At 40.9% G+C, this 16,643-nt stretch overlaps 11 protein-coding genes across 11 annotated transcripts; 4 read left to right on the top strand and 7 right to left on the bottom strand. All coding sequences in view use genetic code 12, as the record gives it.

Annotated features, from left to right (window-relative positions):
- Nucleotides 1–18: 18 nt before the first annotated feature.
- On the bottom strand, nt 19–912 carry NIT2 (putative hydrolase; the record flags this gene model as incomplete). Its single annotated transcript, XM_051818179.1, has 1 exon — nt 19–912. The coding sequence occupies one exon, from the start codon at nt 910–912 to the stop codon at nt 19–21; it is 894 nt and encodes a 297-aa protein (XP_051674345.1).
- Nucleotides 913–1,471: 559 nt separating this feature from the next.
- On the bottom strand, nt 1,472–1,753 carry CANMA_000078 (uncharacterized protein; the record flags this gene model as incomplete). The annotated part of the gene is made up of 1 exon (XM_051818168.1): nt 1,472–1,753. One exon carries the CDS (start codon nt 1,751–1,753, stop codon nt 1,472–1,474), a length of 282 nt encoding a protein of 93 aa, XP_051674344.1.
- Nucleotides 1,754–3,441: 1,688 nt separating this feature from the next.
- PDK2 (protein kinase) lies at nt 3,442–5,013 on the top strand (the record flags this gene model as incomplete). Its single annotated transcript, XM_051818157.1, has 1 exon — nt 3,442–5,013. One exon carries the CDS (start codon nt 3,442–3,444, stop codon nt 5,011–5,013), a length of 1,572 nt encoding a protein of 523 aa, XP_051674343.1.
- A 667-nt stretch (nt 5,014–5,680) lies between these two features.
- Nucleotides 5,681–7,012, top strand: PEX13 (peroxin; the record flags this gene model as incomplete). The annotated part of the gene is made up of 1 exon (XM_051818146.1): nt 5,681–7,012. The coding sequence occupies one exon, from the start codon at nt 5,681–5,683 to the stop codon at nt 7,010–7,012; it is 1,332 nt and encodes a 443-aa protein (XP_051674342.1).
- Nucleotides 7,013–7,162: 150 nt separating this feature from the next.
- Nucleotides 7,163–7,501, bottom strand: CANMA_000075 (uncharacterized protein; the record flags this gene model as incomplete). Its single annotated transcript, XM_051818135.1, has 1 exon — nt 7,163–7,501. One exon carries the CDS (start codon nt 7,499–7,501, stop codon nt 7,163–7,165), a length of 339 nt encoding a protein of 112 aa, XP_051674341.1.
- Nucleotides 7,502–9,548: 2,047 nt separating this feature from the next.
- Nucleotides 9,549–10,253, top strand: CANMA_000074 (uncharacterized protein; the record flags this gene model as incomplete). Its single annotated transcript, XM_051818124.1, has 1 exon — nt 9,549–10,253. The coding sequence occupies one exon, from the start codon at nt 9,549–9,551 to the stop codon at nt 10,251–10,253; it is 705 nt and encodes a 234-aa protein (XP_051674340.1).
- An 81-nt stretch (nt 10,254–10,334) lies between these two features.
- Nucleotides 10,335–11,462, bottom strand: CANMA_000073 (uncharacterized protein; the record flags this gene model as incomplete). The annotated part of the gene is made up of 1 exon (XM_051818113.1): nt 10,335–11,462. One exon carries the CDS (start codon nt 11,460–11,462, stop codon nt 10,335–10,337), a length of 1,128 nt encoding a protein of 375 aa, XP_051674339.1.
- Nucleotides 11,463–11,576: 114 nt separating this feature from the next.
- Nucleotides 11,577–12,650, bottom strand: CANMA_000072 (cleavage polyadenylation factor subunit; the record flags this gene model as incomplete). The annotated part of the gene is made up of 1 exon (XM_051818102.1): nt 11,577–12,650. The coding sequence occupies one exon, from the start codon at nt 12,648–12,650 to the stop codon at nt 11,577–11,579; it is 1,074 nt and encodes a 357-aa protein (XP_051674338.1).
- A 101-nt stretch (nt 12,651–12,751) lies between these two features.
- On the bottom strand, nt 12,752–13,951 carry RPN7 (proteasome regulatory particle lid subunit; the record flags this gene model as incomplete). Its single annotated transcript, XM_051818091.1, has 1 exon — nt 12,752–13,951. One exon carries the CDS (start codon nt 13,949–13,951, stop codon nt 12,752–12,754), a length of 1,200 nt encoding a protein of 399 aa, XP_051674337.1.
- Nucleotides 13,952–14,619: 668 nt separating this feature from the next.
- Nucleotides 14,620–15,951, top strand: CANMA_000070 (uncharacterized protein; the record flags this gene model as incomplete). The annotated part of the gene is made up of 1 exon (XM_051818080.1): nt 14,620–15,951. One exon carries the CDS (start codon nt 14,620–14,622, stop codon nt 15,949–15,951), a length of 1,332 nt encoding a protein of 443 aa, XP_051674336.1.
- A 5-nt stretch (nt 15,952–15,956) lies between these two features.
- Nucleotides 15,957–16,457, bottom strand: CANMA_000069 (uncharacterized protein; the record flags this gene model as incomplete). The annotated part of the gene is made up of 1 exon (XM_051818068.1): nt 15,957–16,457. The coding sequence occupies one exon, from the start codon at nt 16,455–16,457 to the stop codon at nt 15,957–15,959; it is 501 nt and encodes a 166-aa protein (XP_051674335.1).
- Nucleotides 16,458–16,643: the final 186 nt, after the last annotated feature.

The following is a 16,643-nucleotide window of genomic DNA, read 5'->3' as shown; positions in this document are numbered from 1 at the left end:
TACAGGAGCTTTCTATTGCTACAACTCTCCAAACACATCTGCTCTTCTTTGATCTAGCAATGGCATGTTGGTTCTCACCTTTTGTAAGTGGTCAAAGTTGAGATCAGCATAAATCACTTCATAGTAATCGCCGTCACTGTCAACAGCCAAGTCTTTGTCATCGAATTTCTTTGCTCTGGTCAATACCGTGCCCCAAGGATCAACAATGATGGAGTCGCCATAACTAATCCGTTCCACGACATTGCCCTTGTCGCTCGTGCCAACGTCGTGGTGTCCGCATTGAGCTGCGTTGACGACAAAGCTTTGTGAGTCCAAAGCACGGGCTTTGCTCAACACTTCCCAGTGGGCATCTCCTGTTTTAGTAGTGAAGGCACTGGGGAAGGTAAGAATATTAGCACCAAGTTGGCGAAGTTTCAAACTAAGCTCGGGGAATCGGATATCGTAGCAAATGGAAAGACCGACACTGGCTACTTGGTCAATTGGTGTTGGCGGTGTTACTTCAGTGCCTTGTTCAACTGAGTTCGACTCTTTAAGTATGGGTCCGTTGGGCACGTCGACATCAAACAAGTGTAATTTCTGGTACTGCGATACGATTTTTCCCGTTGGGTCAATCAACAAGTGGACATTTTCGACTTTCGAGGTGGTTGAATTAGGCAAATGAATACCAATTGACAAATATGTGGCTTTGTTTAGGGTTCTTATGTGGTCAAGTAGTGGAGTGAGAAACGTCGACTTCACTTGCTGTGACAATTGGAGCGAGTGCTTCGCATTTTGAGACAAGTAGTCGGTGGCTTCTGGTAGGAAAAGAATGCGAACATTGTTCTGTACAGCAAGGTTAAGGATCTTGTACACTATGCCTAAGTTCTTGGTGATGTTTGAGGACGAGCATAATTGGCCGACAGCTACCTTCATTGTAGGATATGATGATGCGCTAGAGCTGTGGCGTTGTGTGTGCGCGGGGCCTGTTGAATTTGACGACAATTTGGAGGCGCTACCCTTTCTTCTCCTCTTCCCGGAGCTTTTACTTCTTAAAGTTTGACAGTACCACAACTGATAAACACTGCTGCAGGTTGAAAATGCTTCTTAGATTTTCTCCTCTCTATAATTGAACGTGTGCCGTAATCGAGAGGGGGGTGGACGATTGCAACTAAACTGTTCTCCGCTTTCTTACCAAATCGTCACCAAAAAATGTATCAGATAACAAAACGTTTGCTATCTTCAAATCTTCTTTTACGTAGTTGCCCAGCGATCTCAGCTGTGAAGAGAGCTTATCAAAGCTTAAAGCCAAATCTGTGTGCATTGTAAACAGAGCATGTCATTATATTAACCTTGGACTTAAACGCAACTCGACACAATTATATCACTTACACTACATGTGGTAAATACAACATTTAGAATATTTATTCAAAAAAGGCTATGAACGAGTCGTTAAATCATTAAAATCATCAGCACAAAAACAGAAACTTGATTCTTAAGCTCTGTTTACAGGACCAGCTGTGTGTATGTCTTCTGAAGAATATACTGTGGGTTCGAAAACCTCACCATCTTCTTTGTTGTTGGCGCTGGTTGAGGTAGCATTTATTATATCATCATTTGAAACCAAAGATATTTCATTTATGTTGTTATAGTTTACAAATCTTACTCTAGATGAGTAAAACTGTTTTAATGTAAGTTGCGTCAATTGTGGTTTTGCAACTGGCATCCAGTGCCTGGCAGCAGTTGGGATACTTGAAATTCTTAAAAATGCTGGCATTGTAATTGTAGTGTGTGTAGTAGTATTAGTAGTAAATCGAAAAAGGGTATGAACTTAATATATTAAAGGATGATGAGAAGGAGAACTGAATATCCAAAACTTTTGGAAATATGATTCAGTATTTATATTTGAAAATAAGATTAATTTTCTTCAGTCTGTTTCCGTTTCTCCAGGTTTTTGTCTTTCTGTGAATTACGCAATCGTCATTTATATGCAGTATTTATATAGAGTTGACTCATTTTCAATGACTAACAGGAGTACATTTTTGTGTGATATTCTATTATCGTAATTAAACCGAGCTTAAAAAAATATATTTTTCCCCCGGTTATCCGTATCAACAGCAAAATACATTCGCACGATAATCCCCGAGGTCTTCTAATACCAAATCAACACTGAGATAGAATTTAGAACTGCCTCTCTTTCTTACATAACAGTAATTGCACTTTGGAGTATTCAAACAAAGTGGCTGTAAAAAAATAGTCTTCACAGCCTTGCTACATAGCCTTTGCAGAGAATACCTTTTAAGTCATGCCACCTTTTTTTTACCCGTTTGTCCAGCTTCTTCTTTTCCTTGTCTGGCGCTACCACTGTACCTAAATCAAATCAAATCTTCCGTTCTTCCTAAGTATTTGGTTTGATAATTTTTTCTCTCACATGCGTTTAGAAGAAAGTTTCTACTTATACAAAAAGTGTACTTCCATTGGTCCTGACACATTTACAGTTCACTCCATAACCACTTCTTTCTTGTGGTCAACTCCGAAACGGATGATTTGCAATGTAGTCTGTTGTTCTAAGTATGGATCCCTAACAAAGCTATGAAGCACATGCATTTTGGTGGCTCCTTTGTTTTGTGGTCTGATCTCTTGTCTCTGTCCAATAGAATTTTGTCTCACTATTTATTGTCTTTTTTTGTTTTATGTGACTCTTTAATGCTATTCAGCGCACTAACACTGCGAATAGTCTGCCATGGATGACCCGGAAATGGTTCAATTGCTTCCCTTTAAGCTTCTGGTTTAGATTTCGCAAAAGGGCCCGGTGATATATCTATCAATCTTGCCTAGTAAGCTTATGACAGCTATTGTTTTACAAGTGGTACGATCTTCTAGTCCTTGCAGTCTCTCTCAATTTATGCATTCCTCTGCTATTTTACAACTCCCTACTTGTGAGCTGAAAGGCACGAAACATCTAAGAAGGATTGTTGCAATAAAGTCCAATCGAATCTCAATTCAAAGATCTCCTTTGAAAACATATTTCAACCTCTCACTGAAATTTCATCCCAATGATACAAATTGAGAGGACTACGCCATCAATCGTGCTGCAAAGAATACAGTTTTCAACTCGTTCCGTCTCCTATCAGTTGCTATAGGATTTTAGAAAGTCTTTGTACATTAAAACTTAGGTGGTCTTTGACTTTGGTCGTGTAAAAGTTCCGAAATCTTGGGGGACCTTTTCCCCAGACAATTATATAGCATATGACTCCATAACCAAAGTACACTACCTCTTTTTTACAAATATTGTGTAACTTTTTCCTCCACTGTCGAAAATTCGTTGTTCAACTTTTATTTTAAAAGGGGAAACCTAAGAGAATTTTGGCACACGATAAAGAACAACCACTCATCGCGGATTAAGCAACATTAATCGATAAACTAGAGAAATCACCTGTTTATCTCATAACACATTACTTCAAAATGGGTACAGGTTGGGAGTTAACAAAGGCTTTAAAGGATAAAATATTCCACTATGCCATCTACAATCAAACACCTATATCATTACGACAGATGGTCCAGTTTGGTCCTACCCCTTCACCAGGATCAATATTCCTCGCTTCCAAATTCATCGTTGAGGAGTTGCCGATACGGTTAGCTAAAAAGGTCAAGGATTTGGAGTATGCACCATTGGGATTGAACGAGAGTCCGTCAACTATTAAGGTCAAAAATTGGTATGCTCAATCTTTCGAAGAGTTGACAGACTTGCCGAAGCCCACAATTGATGAGAATTTGAAAAAGTTGTTGTATAGCAATAACGGCAACAACAATGGATTCAAAGTTGACAAACTCGACGACCAACCAAACATTACAGAAGAGGTACACAAAATATCCGAAGTGCAAGATGATAACCCAGCTATAAATAATGTATTCAGCGATGACGGCATAGTAGTCCGACATCACCATCACCACCATCAGCTGAACCAAGGCAAGCTACCTACAATTTCCCAAACGAGGGTACCGTCAAAGGACCAGGAAAACACAACTATACGAAGCGAATCTCCCACGTATGGCATGACCTATTTCCTGCCCTGCCCTACAAACATTGTATGGCCGAAAGAAGTTTATGCATATAATAAGGCGGTGTTTGATGCTTTGGAAAAGATCAAAAAGAGACATGATGCCACTGTGGCCACCATGGCCCAAGGGGTTCAGGAATGGAAGGCGAAAAACAAAACCGTGTTTGTCAATTCGCAAATTCAAACTTTTCTTGATCGATTCTACATGTCAAGAATTGGCATTCGTATGTTGATTGGCCAGCATTTAGCATTGAACATGGCCCAGAATTCACCAACGAAGCAACGTCTACTGACGTTAATCAACGGCTCAGAAGGCTCAACAAAGAAACCGGGCAGGTCAAACTATGTTGGTGTTATCTGCACTGATTGTAATGTGAGTGAGATTGCTGAAGATGCAATCGAAACTGCTAAATACATTTGTGAAGAGTTTTACGGGCTTTTTGAGGCCCCAGAGATACAGTTGGTTGCACCCCAACAAGATATTAATTTCATGTATGTCCCTGGCCACTTGATCCACATGTTATTTGAAACGTTGAAAAACTCCTTGCGTGCTACTATTGAGTTCCACACACCCAAGTTGAAACAAAAGTATGTTGAAGAGCATCCAGGAACAAAGTTGGATGAGGTCGACATCAACGATTTGGAGTACCCACCGATTAAAGTCATCATTTCTGAAGGTACTGAAGATATCGCCATAAAAATATCTGACGAAGGTGGTGGTATCCCTCGTTCGTCCTTGCCGTTGATTTGGACATATTTGTATACAACTGTTGATGAAACACCCGTATTAGAACCAGAATACAGTCAAACTAGCTTCAAAGCCCCAATGGCTGGGTTTGGTTACGGTTTGCCCATTAGTCGCTTGTATGCGCAATACTTTGGCGGTGATTTAAAGTTGATTTCAATGGAGGGCTACGGAACCGATGTGTACTTGCACTTGAACAGGTTGAGCAGTTCGAATGAGCCGTTGCCATGACTAGACAGGTATACAAAGAGTGTCCAAATCAGTACATTCATGTGGTGTGTCGGTGGATATACTACACTTTTTGCATATTTGCTATGGGCCGTTATTGTAGATGTATAAGGCGTATAGAGTAGACTTCATAAAAGATACATCGTTTGTATTTTTATAAGGGTTCAAACTGTTGAGGTTTTGTGTAATCATTTAGTTTCAACCGAGGAGCAAAGACAAGGAGGACCATCAGATCCATCATCTGCAGGTCAAAAACAAAAGAGTTTAGGACTCGTGGCAGAGGGATAACTTGTAAGTGTTAGAGGTTTCGAAGTGATAGATTAACTCGCGCGGAGAGAGCTCTGCAGTTGCATTTTCCCGTTTGTGGCGGTTCCCCGCTACTTTCAACGTGGGGTCGATCAACCCACATTTCCAGCACTTTTACATCGTGAGTGCGCCAGAGATGAAAAGAAGAAGTATGCGGTTGACCTACCTTTATCTGTATACATTTCCAACTTCGTGGCTTCCCACCTGCTTGTCCCTTTCAATGTTCAGCAATTACAAATCAAAGTCAAAGCAAAAGCGCACAGAAAAAAATCGAAAGACTCAAGGAAAAATTTACTCCACTTTAAAATTTGGAAAACAACTTCAAGCCATCCTCTAATCTACAATAGACACCAACTAACACAACATGTCTGCATCAGCACCAAGAACAAAACCCTGGGAAGTATCACAGGGCACAAGCGCAGCATCAACTCAACAACCCGCAAACATACCTGCTGCTGCAGGCTCCACAGCAACGGCGACGACGACAGGGACAGGGACATCAACAAACCCATCGTTGCCTGATCGTCCAACGTCGCTCACCAACGAATTCAACAACATGGCCCAAACGTCACCTTATGGTAACAATACCACTAACAACGCATATGGCACTTCTTCTACCTATGGCAACAACTACGGCTCATCAGGATATGGGTCGTCAATGTATGGCTCGGGCTATGGGTCTGGATACGGCTCTGGCTACGGGTCGGGCATGTATGGATCAGGATATGGTTCAGGCTTTGGATCAAGCATGTACGGAGGAGGCTATGGCTCTAGCATGTATGGGTCTGGGTATGGTTCGGGAATGTATGGCTCGGGGATGTACGGTTCGGGAATGTATGGCGGTGGCTACGGAGGTGGCATGTATAGCCAACCCGGTATGATGCAAGGAGGCTTTGGGGAAGGAACACAGGCAACATTCAATTTGATTGAGAGTATAATAGGTGCTGTTGGTGGGTTTGCCCAAATGTTGGAGGCGACATACATGGCAACCCATTCATCATTTTTCACCATGGTCAACCTTGCTGAACAGTTTGGTAACTTAAAAAACGCCCTTGGCTCACTACTTGGGATATTTGCCTTGATTAATCTTGCTAAAAAGTTGTTTGCTAAACTAACGGGGCAAGTGTATAACAATGGCATTAATTTGAATGAATTCAACAAATTCGAAGCTAAGCAAAAGAAGTTGGAAGATCAAATCAAGAGAAATGGAGCAAATGCTAATAAACCACCAAGATTGTCATTCAAGCCACTCCTCATTTTCCTCGCCGCATCCATCGGTCTTCCCTATTTACTAAGCAAAGCTATTCAAATGCTTAACGAACAAAATAGGCGCAAAATGGAAATTCAACAGCAGCAACAACAGCAACAACTAGGGGGACCAAACGCTCCCTTTGACCCATCAAACTTACAATTTGCCAAGGCCTTGTACGAATTCAATCCAGAAAACCCACAAATGGAAGCCGAGTTGAAACCAAATGAATTGGTGGCAATATTATCAAAACAGGATCCATTAGGAAACGAATCCAAATGGTGGAAGGTGAGAACGAGGACAGGGAAAGTGGGATACGTACCTAGCAACTTTTTGTCGGTGATTGAGCGAAAACTGCAGCCGCCATTGAAACAGGTGGAATCGGCGCCAGCAGTACCACAAAACGTCAAACTGGATCAATTATTGGAGGAGTTTAAGAATATTTAAGTTATATAGTTTTGCAATTGTTAATTGTTACATTTGTTAGAGAAGGCAATGTATACTCTACTGTGTTGCGTTTATATGCAATTTCATTAAAACCCATATACACTATATACTTTGATGTGCCCGTAAAAACACCAGGACATACAACATCCCTTACAATCCATCGTCAGGACGGCACTGCTCACTCTCGACCTTCTCCCCCTTGTCCTTCAAGCTCTTGTATCCACGCTCAGCTTCGTGTACCTTGTGAATAGCATCACTGCGATGTTTAACAAGCTGTGCCACGTCGATTCCCTCGTAGAGAAACTCGCCTGTTTTTTTATTCAACGTTGAAGCTGCTTGCATTGTTTGGTTTTTCAAGTCGGTGACAAACTGCGGGGAGTGCTCGGTTGCCCATTGTTTTAATGAAGGAGATGCTTGTTGTTTGCTTGCATAACGGCGTATTTGGGTAGATGCAAAAAGGACTTGTCTGTTTAAAGGTTTTGAAATCATCTTGCCTTGTTGGTTAGAAGGTAGAAACAGGAGGAGTTCAGTCCTTTAGAGCTCCTTTTTATATCACAACTTTTTTAACTGTATTCCCCCTTGTCTTTTTAGTCTGTTTTCTTTCTTTTTGCAACTAATTGCATATAGTCACGCACGAAGCCGTGGGAGAGAAAATCAGAGAATGAAAGATATGCACGAAAATCAATTTACCTTATTTAGCTTTTGCATGAGGATGTGACATGCTTTCAGATGCGTCATTGATACTCTATAGAAGCCTGGTTCCATATAACAACCATATGTTTGTTGTTTGAGGACTTTTTTATCGTACGCGATTTTACAACTGATGTAAATATAATAAGTGTTCGTGCTACTTTCTTCTGTTATACTTTTATCCCTTCGTGATACATTGCAGTGAGGCGACAGTTTCTTGTTTTAACTACTATGATCAATCGAAACCAACACTATGACCAAAGTTCCCAGAAAAAGTTTCAACGACAACAAGCCGCCACCACAATTTGGACCAATTGACCCTGTGAAGATTGCCCAGTGGACTTTATTTTGGCAATGCCTCCGATGGATCAGTTTGTTAATTCAAGAAAATGAGGTTGATGTTGCACCCCTTTTTATCATGAAATAAGGGCCAAATTTAAAAATCCCAATCATGTTGACCACATTTTGGAAATATTGGGTGCCACAAAGCAAGGACGTCAGGAGTTTGATGTTTTCAAAGCACGTTTCTTTGGACTAGTTGGATACCTCACCGAGGCCGGGAAGGTAGATAAGGTGATTCATATAGTCAACTTACTTCAATGTGGCGTGAGTGTACCCTATTTCCAAATCGCACTATTAGCAAAAACTGTGGAGGGCATAAAAGGAATAAATTAATTGCCCTTGGGTGATTGAGAGGTAACCCAATCTTTGGAAATGGTAAAAGCGTGCGATTCGGAAACAACAATGGTAACCAATTTGGTGAAGGAGATAGCAAGAAGAAACAATAAGACCGCTGTCTGGTTCATGCAAACTCTAATCATACCAATAACCAGTGCTTTGCACAGAAAGTATCGAAAAATGGAAACACCCAATCAACTAATGAACAAAAACAGGTTAGTTGACAATACGTCTGTGGGTGACGCTAAACCCACCAAAGCTTTCCAATTTCTGAATTCAATGGACGCAATGTTGAGTGAGTGAAACTTATGTTGGAAGGATTGCTGTTGTTTCCAGCATTACTAGAAAGTGGATCCGATTTATCGTTTGTCACAATACAACTCGTTGAGAAATACCAACTGGTAACAAATCAGATTGAAACAGTCAGCATGTATTCACTCAATCATCAATTTTTGGGATCGTAATTCTGTTGTTGATGGTCAATAATAAAAACCAAAAACAAAACTATTAATGGCTCCAATTTTTGGAATATCCGGTCATCCTTGGTACCAATGTATCTAGAATACAACATTTGGAGAAGATCTCGAATTAGCTGAATTTGGCCGTAAATCACTGATAACTCCGATTCTCGTGGAGCCATGGTTTTTGCAACAAGGTGTTCAGGTCAAGTTAGAAATAACACCTGATATCGAGAATATGAACCTCATCATCATAAATCTAATGATATCACCGAAGTTTTAAACCAATTTGGGAACCACTTGTAGTGAACAACTTCTTACTAAACCACCACCTTTTAGGCCTGGCGAATCATTGACTCATCACAAGATATTATTGAAGGACCAATGTATTTTCTGTTGCGGAGCTCTTTTCGTACATCTGTTGGTCGGGTGCGGAATCTCCTACTTAGCCGGTGATATTCGTTTATTTTTGTGCAAGTTTGCATCTCATGCATGACGTTGACATTTTACATTACCACAACACCTTCAAGTCTCGAAGGTTCACCATATGCGGACCAAATAGTTGTCGAAAGCCTTTCGAGAAGATCTGAAACCAACTATGTCATTATAATAGTGTCCATTGATCTCAATCAATTTCAAAGTGTGGTTACAATTAGGCACAAATTCGAATTATTGCTATACCGAGCAGCAACTTAATTTTGTGTAATCTAATGTGGAGTCAATATATAAATAGCAATCAAAATCCTGGACAATTGTCTTTTGACGTGATCACTTTTCCCATCATCAATAAGGATAAATTTATTAATTCTAAAATGTTTCGTCAAACTGTTATTAGATCAATTAGACCAGCAATTGCTTACAGACCACAGGTTTCCATTTCGAGAAACTATGGAATAGTCGATGCCGCTACCCAAGCTGTCTTTGGTAAGAAGGGGTTGGAGGAAAAGAAGCAAAAGGAAGGTGAATTGGAAAACAAAGTTCAAGAAGCCAACTTAGATGGTGGTAGAAAGATTGCCACCAAATTGGACGAGGCACAAGACGCAGCTCAAAATGCTAAATCGAGCCTTGAAGATGCCAAAGATGGTGCTCAATCTACGATTCAAAATGCTACTGAAAAGGTCAAGGGAGCTGCTGAAACTGTCAACAAGAAAACGGGAAAGATTTTGGCTGATGGAATTGAGAATGCTCAAGAAACAGTCAAATCTACTACTGGGTCTAGTAAGAGTGATGATTTAGCTTCAAGAGCTAGAGAGACTATTGAAAATGCTTCTGAATTGGCATATGAAAAGCGCATAGAGTTGGAAGAAGAAGAAGGCAGAGAAGAGGTCAGAGAAAACATCAAAGGATATGCAAGCTTGCAAGACAAGGGTAGAAAAGCTCCAATTGAACAAAACAGACCTGACGATGCTATGTAGAGAGAATATACATAGATATATTTTATAATTTATTATTAGCTTTAGTAAACTCAGGAAATTCATAGCCTATGCAATTTTCCACTATACTTCGCTATCGCTTGAATCGTGTAGATCGTCAATGTTTGTAGTATGAGGGGAAAAGTTGACCCTTCTTGCGCTTCTCCCCGACTCATTCGACCCACTTCTTCTCCTCCGAGCTTCTTGTTCCTCATCATTACTGTTCATTGATCGTGCTCTCCTAACTCGCCTTGATTCTCGAAAATTTCTTCTCATGCGAGGAAGGCTGGCTCCTCCTAAAGGATCAGGAAAGGGAAACTTTTTCGGTAATACGATACTTGGGTCTCTAGATCTAGATGGACGCGGTTGGTAAGGTGGTGTGGCCCAGTTTTGATCCATGTAGGAATCAGTTACTGGAGTTACTCGTGGATTAAATGGTCGCCTAAATGGACGGAATACGTCGGTTGAGTGGGTCATTAGATGTTCAACAATCTCAGACTCATTATTGTAGTTTGCAACAACATTATCCTCAATATTCTCTCTCTTGGACACGTTTGGGTCATTTTTCCTAGCCTCAACCTCTTTTCGGCACAAGGGACATGAGACATGGGCCTTTAACCATTCAACGATACATGATAATCCAAAAATGTGACCACACTCGGGCATCTTGACGGCAATGTGACCCTCTTTCTTGTATTCTTCTATCTTCTTTTCTTTTCTCTCCTTGTTGTCGCCGTTGGAACCAGGGAATTGGTCATCGATTGACACTTGTTTAAACGTTGACAAGTTGCGTTGGGGAAATCTACTATAAGAACTGCCACCAACATCAGTAGGGAAAAACAAGTGTGGATCATTAAACGTTGACTTTCTTTCAAGGGCCTCCATCCGCACGCCATACTCCTCTCGAAGTTTCTTTTTCAACTCTAGATCTAGTTTCATCAACTCCTTGTATTTGCCGCCATCGTCCAGTTGCAGAGACTCCTTAATCTCTAATTTCTCCGTCAGGAACTTGTCGTAGCATATTGCACATTCCTTATCCACCAACTGTGTGTGATCTACTTTGACGAGATTGGCAATAGCCTCGTCCGACGCCAGCCTATTGCCAAGACCAACAGCGTCTAGTGCACGATCAAATACATCACGCAACCAGAATGGAACACCATTAGTGTCTCCATTTGACACTTCGAAATCAATAACAACCGGCAGATCCATTCTGTAGTATAAAAGGGGTTATAAGCGCTTTTACTTTTGGTATGAAAGTATTGTCAGAAATAGAGAGAGAAAATAAAAAATAAAAAATGAAAAATGAAATATAAATCTATTAATCTACACAGGATACGTATTAGCACCAAGCTGCTGTCTAATCTGGTTGATTTTAATCTTCTCGTGGTATGACAATACCCGAAAAGACTCTTCCGTCATATTGATAAACTCGAAAGCCTTCTCTATCAGCGCAGCGTCCATATTTCGCAATGCATTCTGTGTCTGTACTGGTAATCTTGACCACACAGAGCTTGTTGCCATCTGCGGCTGTGACATGTACGGCGAAAGTCCGTTGTTTGCCTGTTGAAACTGTGACTGTTGTTGGTACAATGGCTGTGAACTTGGTTGTGGCGTGGACGACACTGATTTCGATGTAAGCACTTCGTTATCGACAAACCCCATCAACAACAACGCTTGAGCAGCACACACGGCAAACTCTGGATTCATTTGGTAGAAATCTTGTACTCTAGATGGGTCAGCTTGTAACGCATTTTTCATATTGGCAAGACTTTCAATCAACTGTGTGGGATGGATCTTGCCCAATGTGGTGCTTATATTATCAGGAGTGGCAAATGGAAGATTAGGAATGTACGGATATGACTTTGTCGCCTGCGTGAACTTCATGGGCACACTCCCAGCAGGCCCATGCAGGGGCACATTTGGGTTGAAACTTTGTGCAGTCGGTGCCATCATGGGGGTGTTTTTTTGCGTTGGGGTTGGTGGTAGGGGCGAGTTGGTCCTTCCTGTGAATTGGCGGTCATTTTGCATCATCTCTGGTGGTAACTGGACATTTTTAGGCAACTTGCTTCTATTTAGCGCAAGAACTCTCCTTGGTTCAGGAGAAGCACTACTACCTTTAAACGCCTCCTTTGATCCTTCAATTTTAAGTCTCTTGGGGAGTCCAAGAGGCTGATGTATCAATATAGAGCTCAACAACGGTGCGGCTCTTTGGGCGTCCCGCGTGCTTTGGTACTCGACAAAGCAGAATCCTTTATTTTTACCTTCAAAGTCGAATCCCAATCTCACATCTACGACATTTCCTGATCCGCAAACAACTGACTTTACGACCTCCTCGTCCCATTCAAATGGAATCAGTCCAACGTAGAGAATACTAGAGTTGATTGGTTTAGATGACATTGGTTGATGTTGAAAGGAAGATGTGTGGACTTCTTTTTTTTTTTCTCTGTTGTTTTTTTTAACTAATTTTATTGAGAACTTTCTATACACCCTACTCTACTTCATACAACTCTTTCAGCTCCACTCAACTTTACTGCAGCACCATACTTTTGCAACTTGGTCAACAATCCGTCACCTTGCTTGATCAACAAATGGTATTGGTTGTTTTTGTTATCCGGTCTATTTGTTTCAATGATTCCATTAACCTTGTCTATAACGCAGTTGAGTTTCTTGTTTGGGATAAACCTGCACAAATCTTGGTCCAAGAAGTCCTCGCTGATGTTGAAATTAGCTGCCATAGACTTCAATGATAAAGACTTGTAACTCTCCAATAATTGGCCATAAGCTTTGCATCTCATTTCTCGAAGAAAATAGTTTGCATGGGCGTGCAAGTACTTGTTGGGTAAAAGCAACTGGTCATATGATTGTAAAAGGTAGTCAAATAAACAGTTGTATTGACATGTGTATAATGAGTTGGTCAAGTTTAACAAAGGCTCCAACTGTGGTGCTGACGAGTAAATCGACAAGATTTCCGGCGAATCAATAATCTTTTCCTTCAAATCAACTCTGTCTAAAGAAATCACTCCAGCCACAATTGCATAATGGGCGATCTGTTCATACGTGCACAATTCGGTCGATGTAAAAGTTGCTAATGAGTCTGTAAGTAGCTTCGAAGCTTCAGCAAAGTTTCTTGTGGCAAGCAAATAGATCCCGTTGTAAGCCTTGAATCTATTACGGCGTTCCCAGTCACCCCCTTTCTCAATAAGTACCGAAATCTGATCAAGGTCTTTGCGAACTTGAGGCAAGTCATTGAAGAAAAAGTCGAGTCTCGTCAATGTCAACAAAATGTCAATCTTTTTACCGGTATCTGAAGTTAATTCCAACACTTTGTTTAATGTTTCAGTAGCATTGGCTCTGTCAATAATCTGCGTGTAGTACTCAGCCAACTTTGTTGTCGTGGTGACAACATCCAACTCTGTTTCCTCCTCTCCCTCAGCCTCTTTAATCTTCAGCTTCAATTCGTTGATTTCTTTTTCATTTTCCAGTGCTAGTTCCTTGTAAAGTGATTTATCAAAGGGGAAGTCCTTGACTTGATCGTGTAAATACTCGTAGTACGGAGCAAGTTTGTCACTTTTGATGGCTTCTACCAATTCGCCAAAAATCTTCTGTCTCTCCTCTGTTGAAATTGGCGTACTGAGTAAAAACTCCTTCTCCGATAGTTTATGGTTGGGGATATGGGGGATATCTGATTCTATTTCCATAGTGGCGTGATTATTGGTAAGAACAATGTATTACGAAGGCAACAGTTTTTTTTTCGAACAGTTATGTCCGCATCTTTTCCTTTTAGTCTTGCGCTACCTGTTGAGTTTGATTGAGGTAAGTCTTACCTCTTTGGGAAAGGGAAATTAAGCTAGTCAACGGTGAACGATGGAGAGATGAAGGTTTTATGACAACATGCTTTACGATATGTCTTTCCCCCTCCCCCCTTCCCTCTTTACGACAAAACTGCATTTTTCAAAACGCTCTACGACAGATTCTTGACGACTTAAGCTTTGCATCCATCTCCCCCAACAATATTTTCTTAATAAAACCTCATAAAAAGGAACATTTTGATCTCCCTTTTTCTCGTCTTTTTTACCCCTCCGTGATCACCATGTATATGCATACTCCAGTAATCTAAACCCGAATACCCGCCACAAAAAAATCTCCGGCTGCGGATAAAAAAGAGAAAAAATAGAAAAAAGAAAAAATATGATAGCCCAGTAAAAATCACTTCCGTGGTGAGGTGAGGTAAGGTGAGGTGAGGAATGTGGGGTTATGAAAAAAAAAATATATGCAAGTGTATATATATATGTATTATTTCCGTGCAATTCCTTCTCCAGCGTCATCTATATTGAATTCAACAACACTACTAACCTTCCTAATTACAATGTCAGTTAAAGACGATATCCCAGCTATCTTTTTAGATAAAGTCTCTCCAAGAGGTCTCGAAGCTATTCAAAAGACAAAAGACTTTGTCGAACAGTATTGTATCCCTGCTGATAGAACTTTCGAAGCACAAATCCCCGACGATCCAGTTACAAGATGGGAAAAATTCCCAGCTATTATTGAGCCATTGAAGAAAAAGGCTAGAGAATTGGGTTTGTGGAATATGTTTTTGTCAAAACATTACAAAGAGGGTCCACAATATACCAACTTGGAATACGGATTGATGGCTAGGTATTTAGGACGATGCCACACTGGACCGGAAGCAACCAACACCAGTGCACCGGATACTGGTAACATGGAATTGTTTGCAAAGTATGGTACAAAAGAGCAAAAAGAAAAATATTTGGAACCTTTGTTGGACGGTAAGATTAGATCAGCATTTTTGATGACCGAAAAGGGAATTTCATCATCCAACGCTTTAAACATTGCAACCACTGCAATTAAGAATTCACGTGGTAACTATGTTTTGAACGGAACCAAGTGGTTTGCATCTGGTGCGGGTGATCCAAGAACTGCTGTTTGGTTGGTTATGTGCAAAACAAACAATGATGACAGTAATATCTTTAGAAACCACTCCGTGTTGGTTATTAATGTCAAGGATGCCATAAATTCGGGTAAGGCCAAGGTTGTCAGGCCTTTGAGTATTTTTGGTTACGATGACGCACCTCACGGTCACTGTGAGGTTGTCTTTAAAGACTATGAAGTTCCCGCTGAATTGATGCCAGAAACAATTTTGGCAGGCGAAGGTAGAGGATTTGAGTTAATTCAATCCCGTTTGGGCCCAGGTAGGATCCATCACTGTATGAGAGCTATTGGTGCTGGTGAATTCGCAATGTTGCGTATCGCTCACAGAGCAAATCACAGAACCATTTTTGGCCGCCCAATGAACAGAAGAGAAGGGTTCTTGATGCAGTACGCGAAGTACAAAATTGAAATTCAAAAGTGTTTGTTGTTGGTTTTGAATGCGGCTCACAAGATTGATATCTCCAATGCCAAGCATGCGCAAAGAGAAATTGCCATGGCTAAGATTGAGACGCCAAAAACCATTTGCGATATTCTTGATTGGGGTATCCAAGTGTTTGGAGCTGAAGGATTTTCTCAAGACACGGAATTGGCACAGATGTATGCTTGGAATAGAACGTTGAGAATCGCTGATGGTCCAGATGAAGCACATTTGGCTCAATTGTCAAGAAGAGAAGCTGCCAAGTTCCCCGAAGTTGATGAGTTTTTCAAGAGTGTTGATTCGAGAGTAGAAGCAGTTAGCAAGTTGTAAAATATTTAGTATAAAATAGTCTGTTGGAAATCATATATCAACCCTTTTTCGAAAAATGTCTTTTGCTTTGATTTTTCCTCTTTTATTAGCTTTTCGTGGCTCAGTCTTTGCTCTTGTTCAGCTTGCTCAAAGGGTATTTGTTCTAGAGTTTCCAAATGGTCGTCCTCCCTGTCTATGTCGAGTTCTCCCATCATAACCACATTTTCTCCCCTCACTATGAACACCCCTCTGTAAATTTCACCAAATTTTTTAGGCTCCCCTTCAACATAAATCCTCTCGAAGGTGTCTTGGAGAACCAAGTTTGCAAATTGGTCAAATGTTCTTAAAATACCAAAAAAGTTCCTTCCGTCTCTTAGCAACACAAATATCTTGCGGTCGACAGACCCAACAATAGCAGCTGCTGTAGTGAAAGCGTAACTTTCCAAGTATAAATCCTCAACATTGGTTCCAAGTGGATCGCTAGGTTGCAGTTGTACCTGCTGCGGTGGTTGTGATTCCTCTGACATGGTGGGGAGGAAGCAAGTGGAGTTGTCTTACAGCCTCTGGTGAGTATTTTTATATTTTTTTTTCTTAATTTTTTGAATATGAGCGATATTGGATTTGTCCGCACGACTGAGATTGGTGAGCCAGGCAAACACTTGACGGGGTTAGAGAGACGTAGGAGGTGTGTAGAAGGGCCAGTAACAGCAAGG

Source organism: Candida margitis (assembly GCF_024628925.1).
Source record: "Candida margitis strain CBS 14175 chromosome Unknown scaffold15, whole genome shotgun sequence".
In the NCBI taxonomy this organism is placed as follows: domain Eukaryota; kingdom Fungi; phylum Ascomycota; class Pichiomycetes; order Serinales; family Debaryomycetaceae; genus Lodderomyces; species Lodderomyces margitis.
The sequence above is the reverse complement of the archived record's forward strand: the minus strand, read 5'-3'. Positions and strand labels throughout refer to the sequence as shown.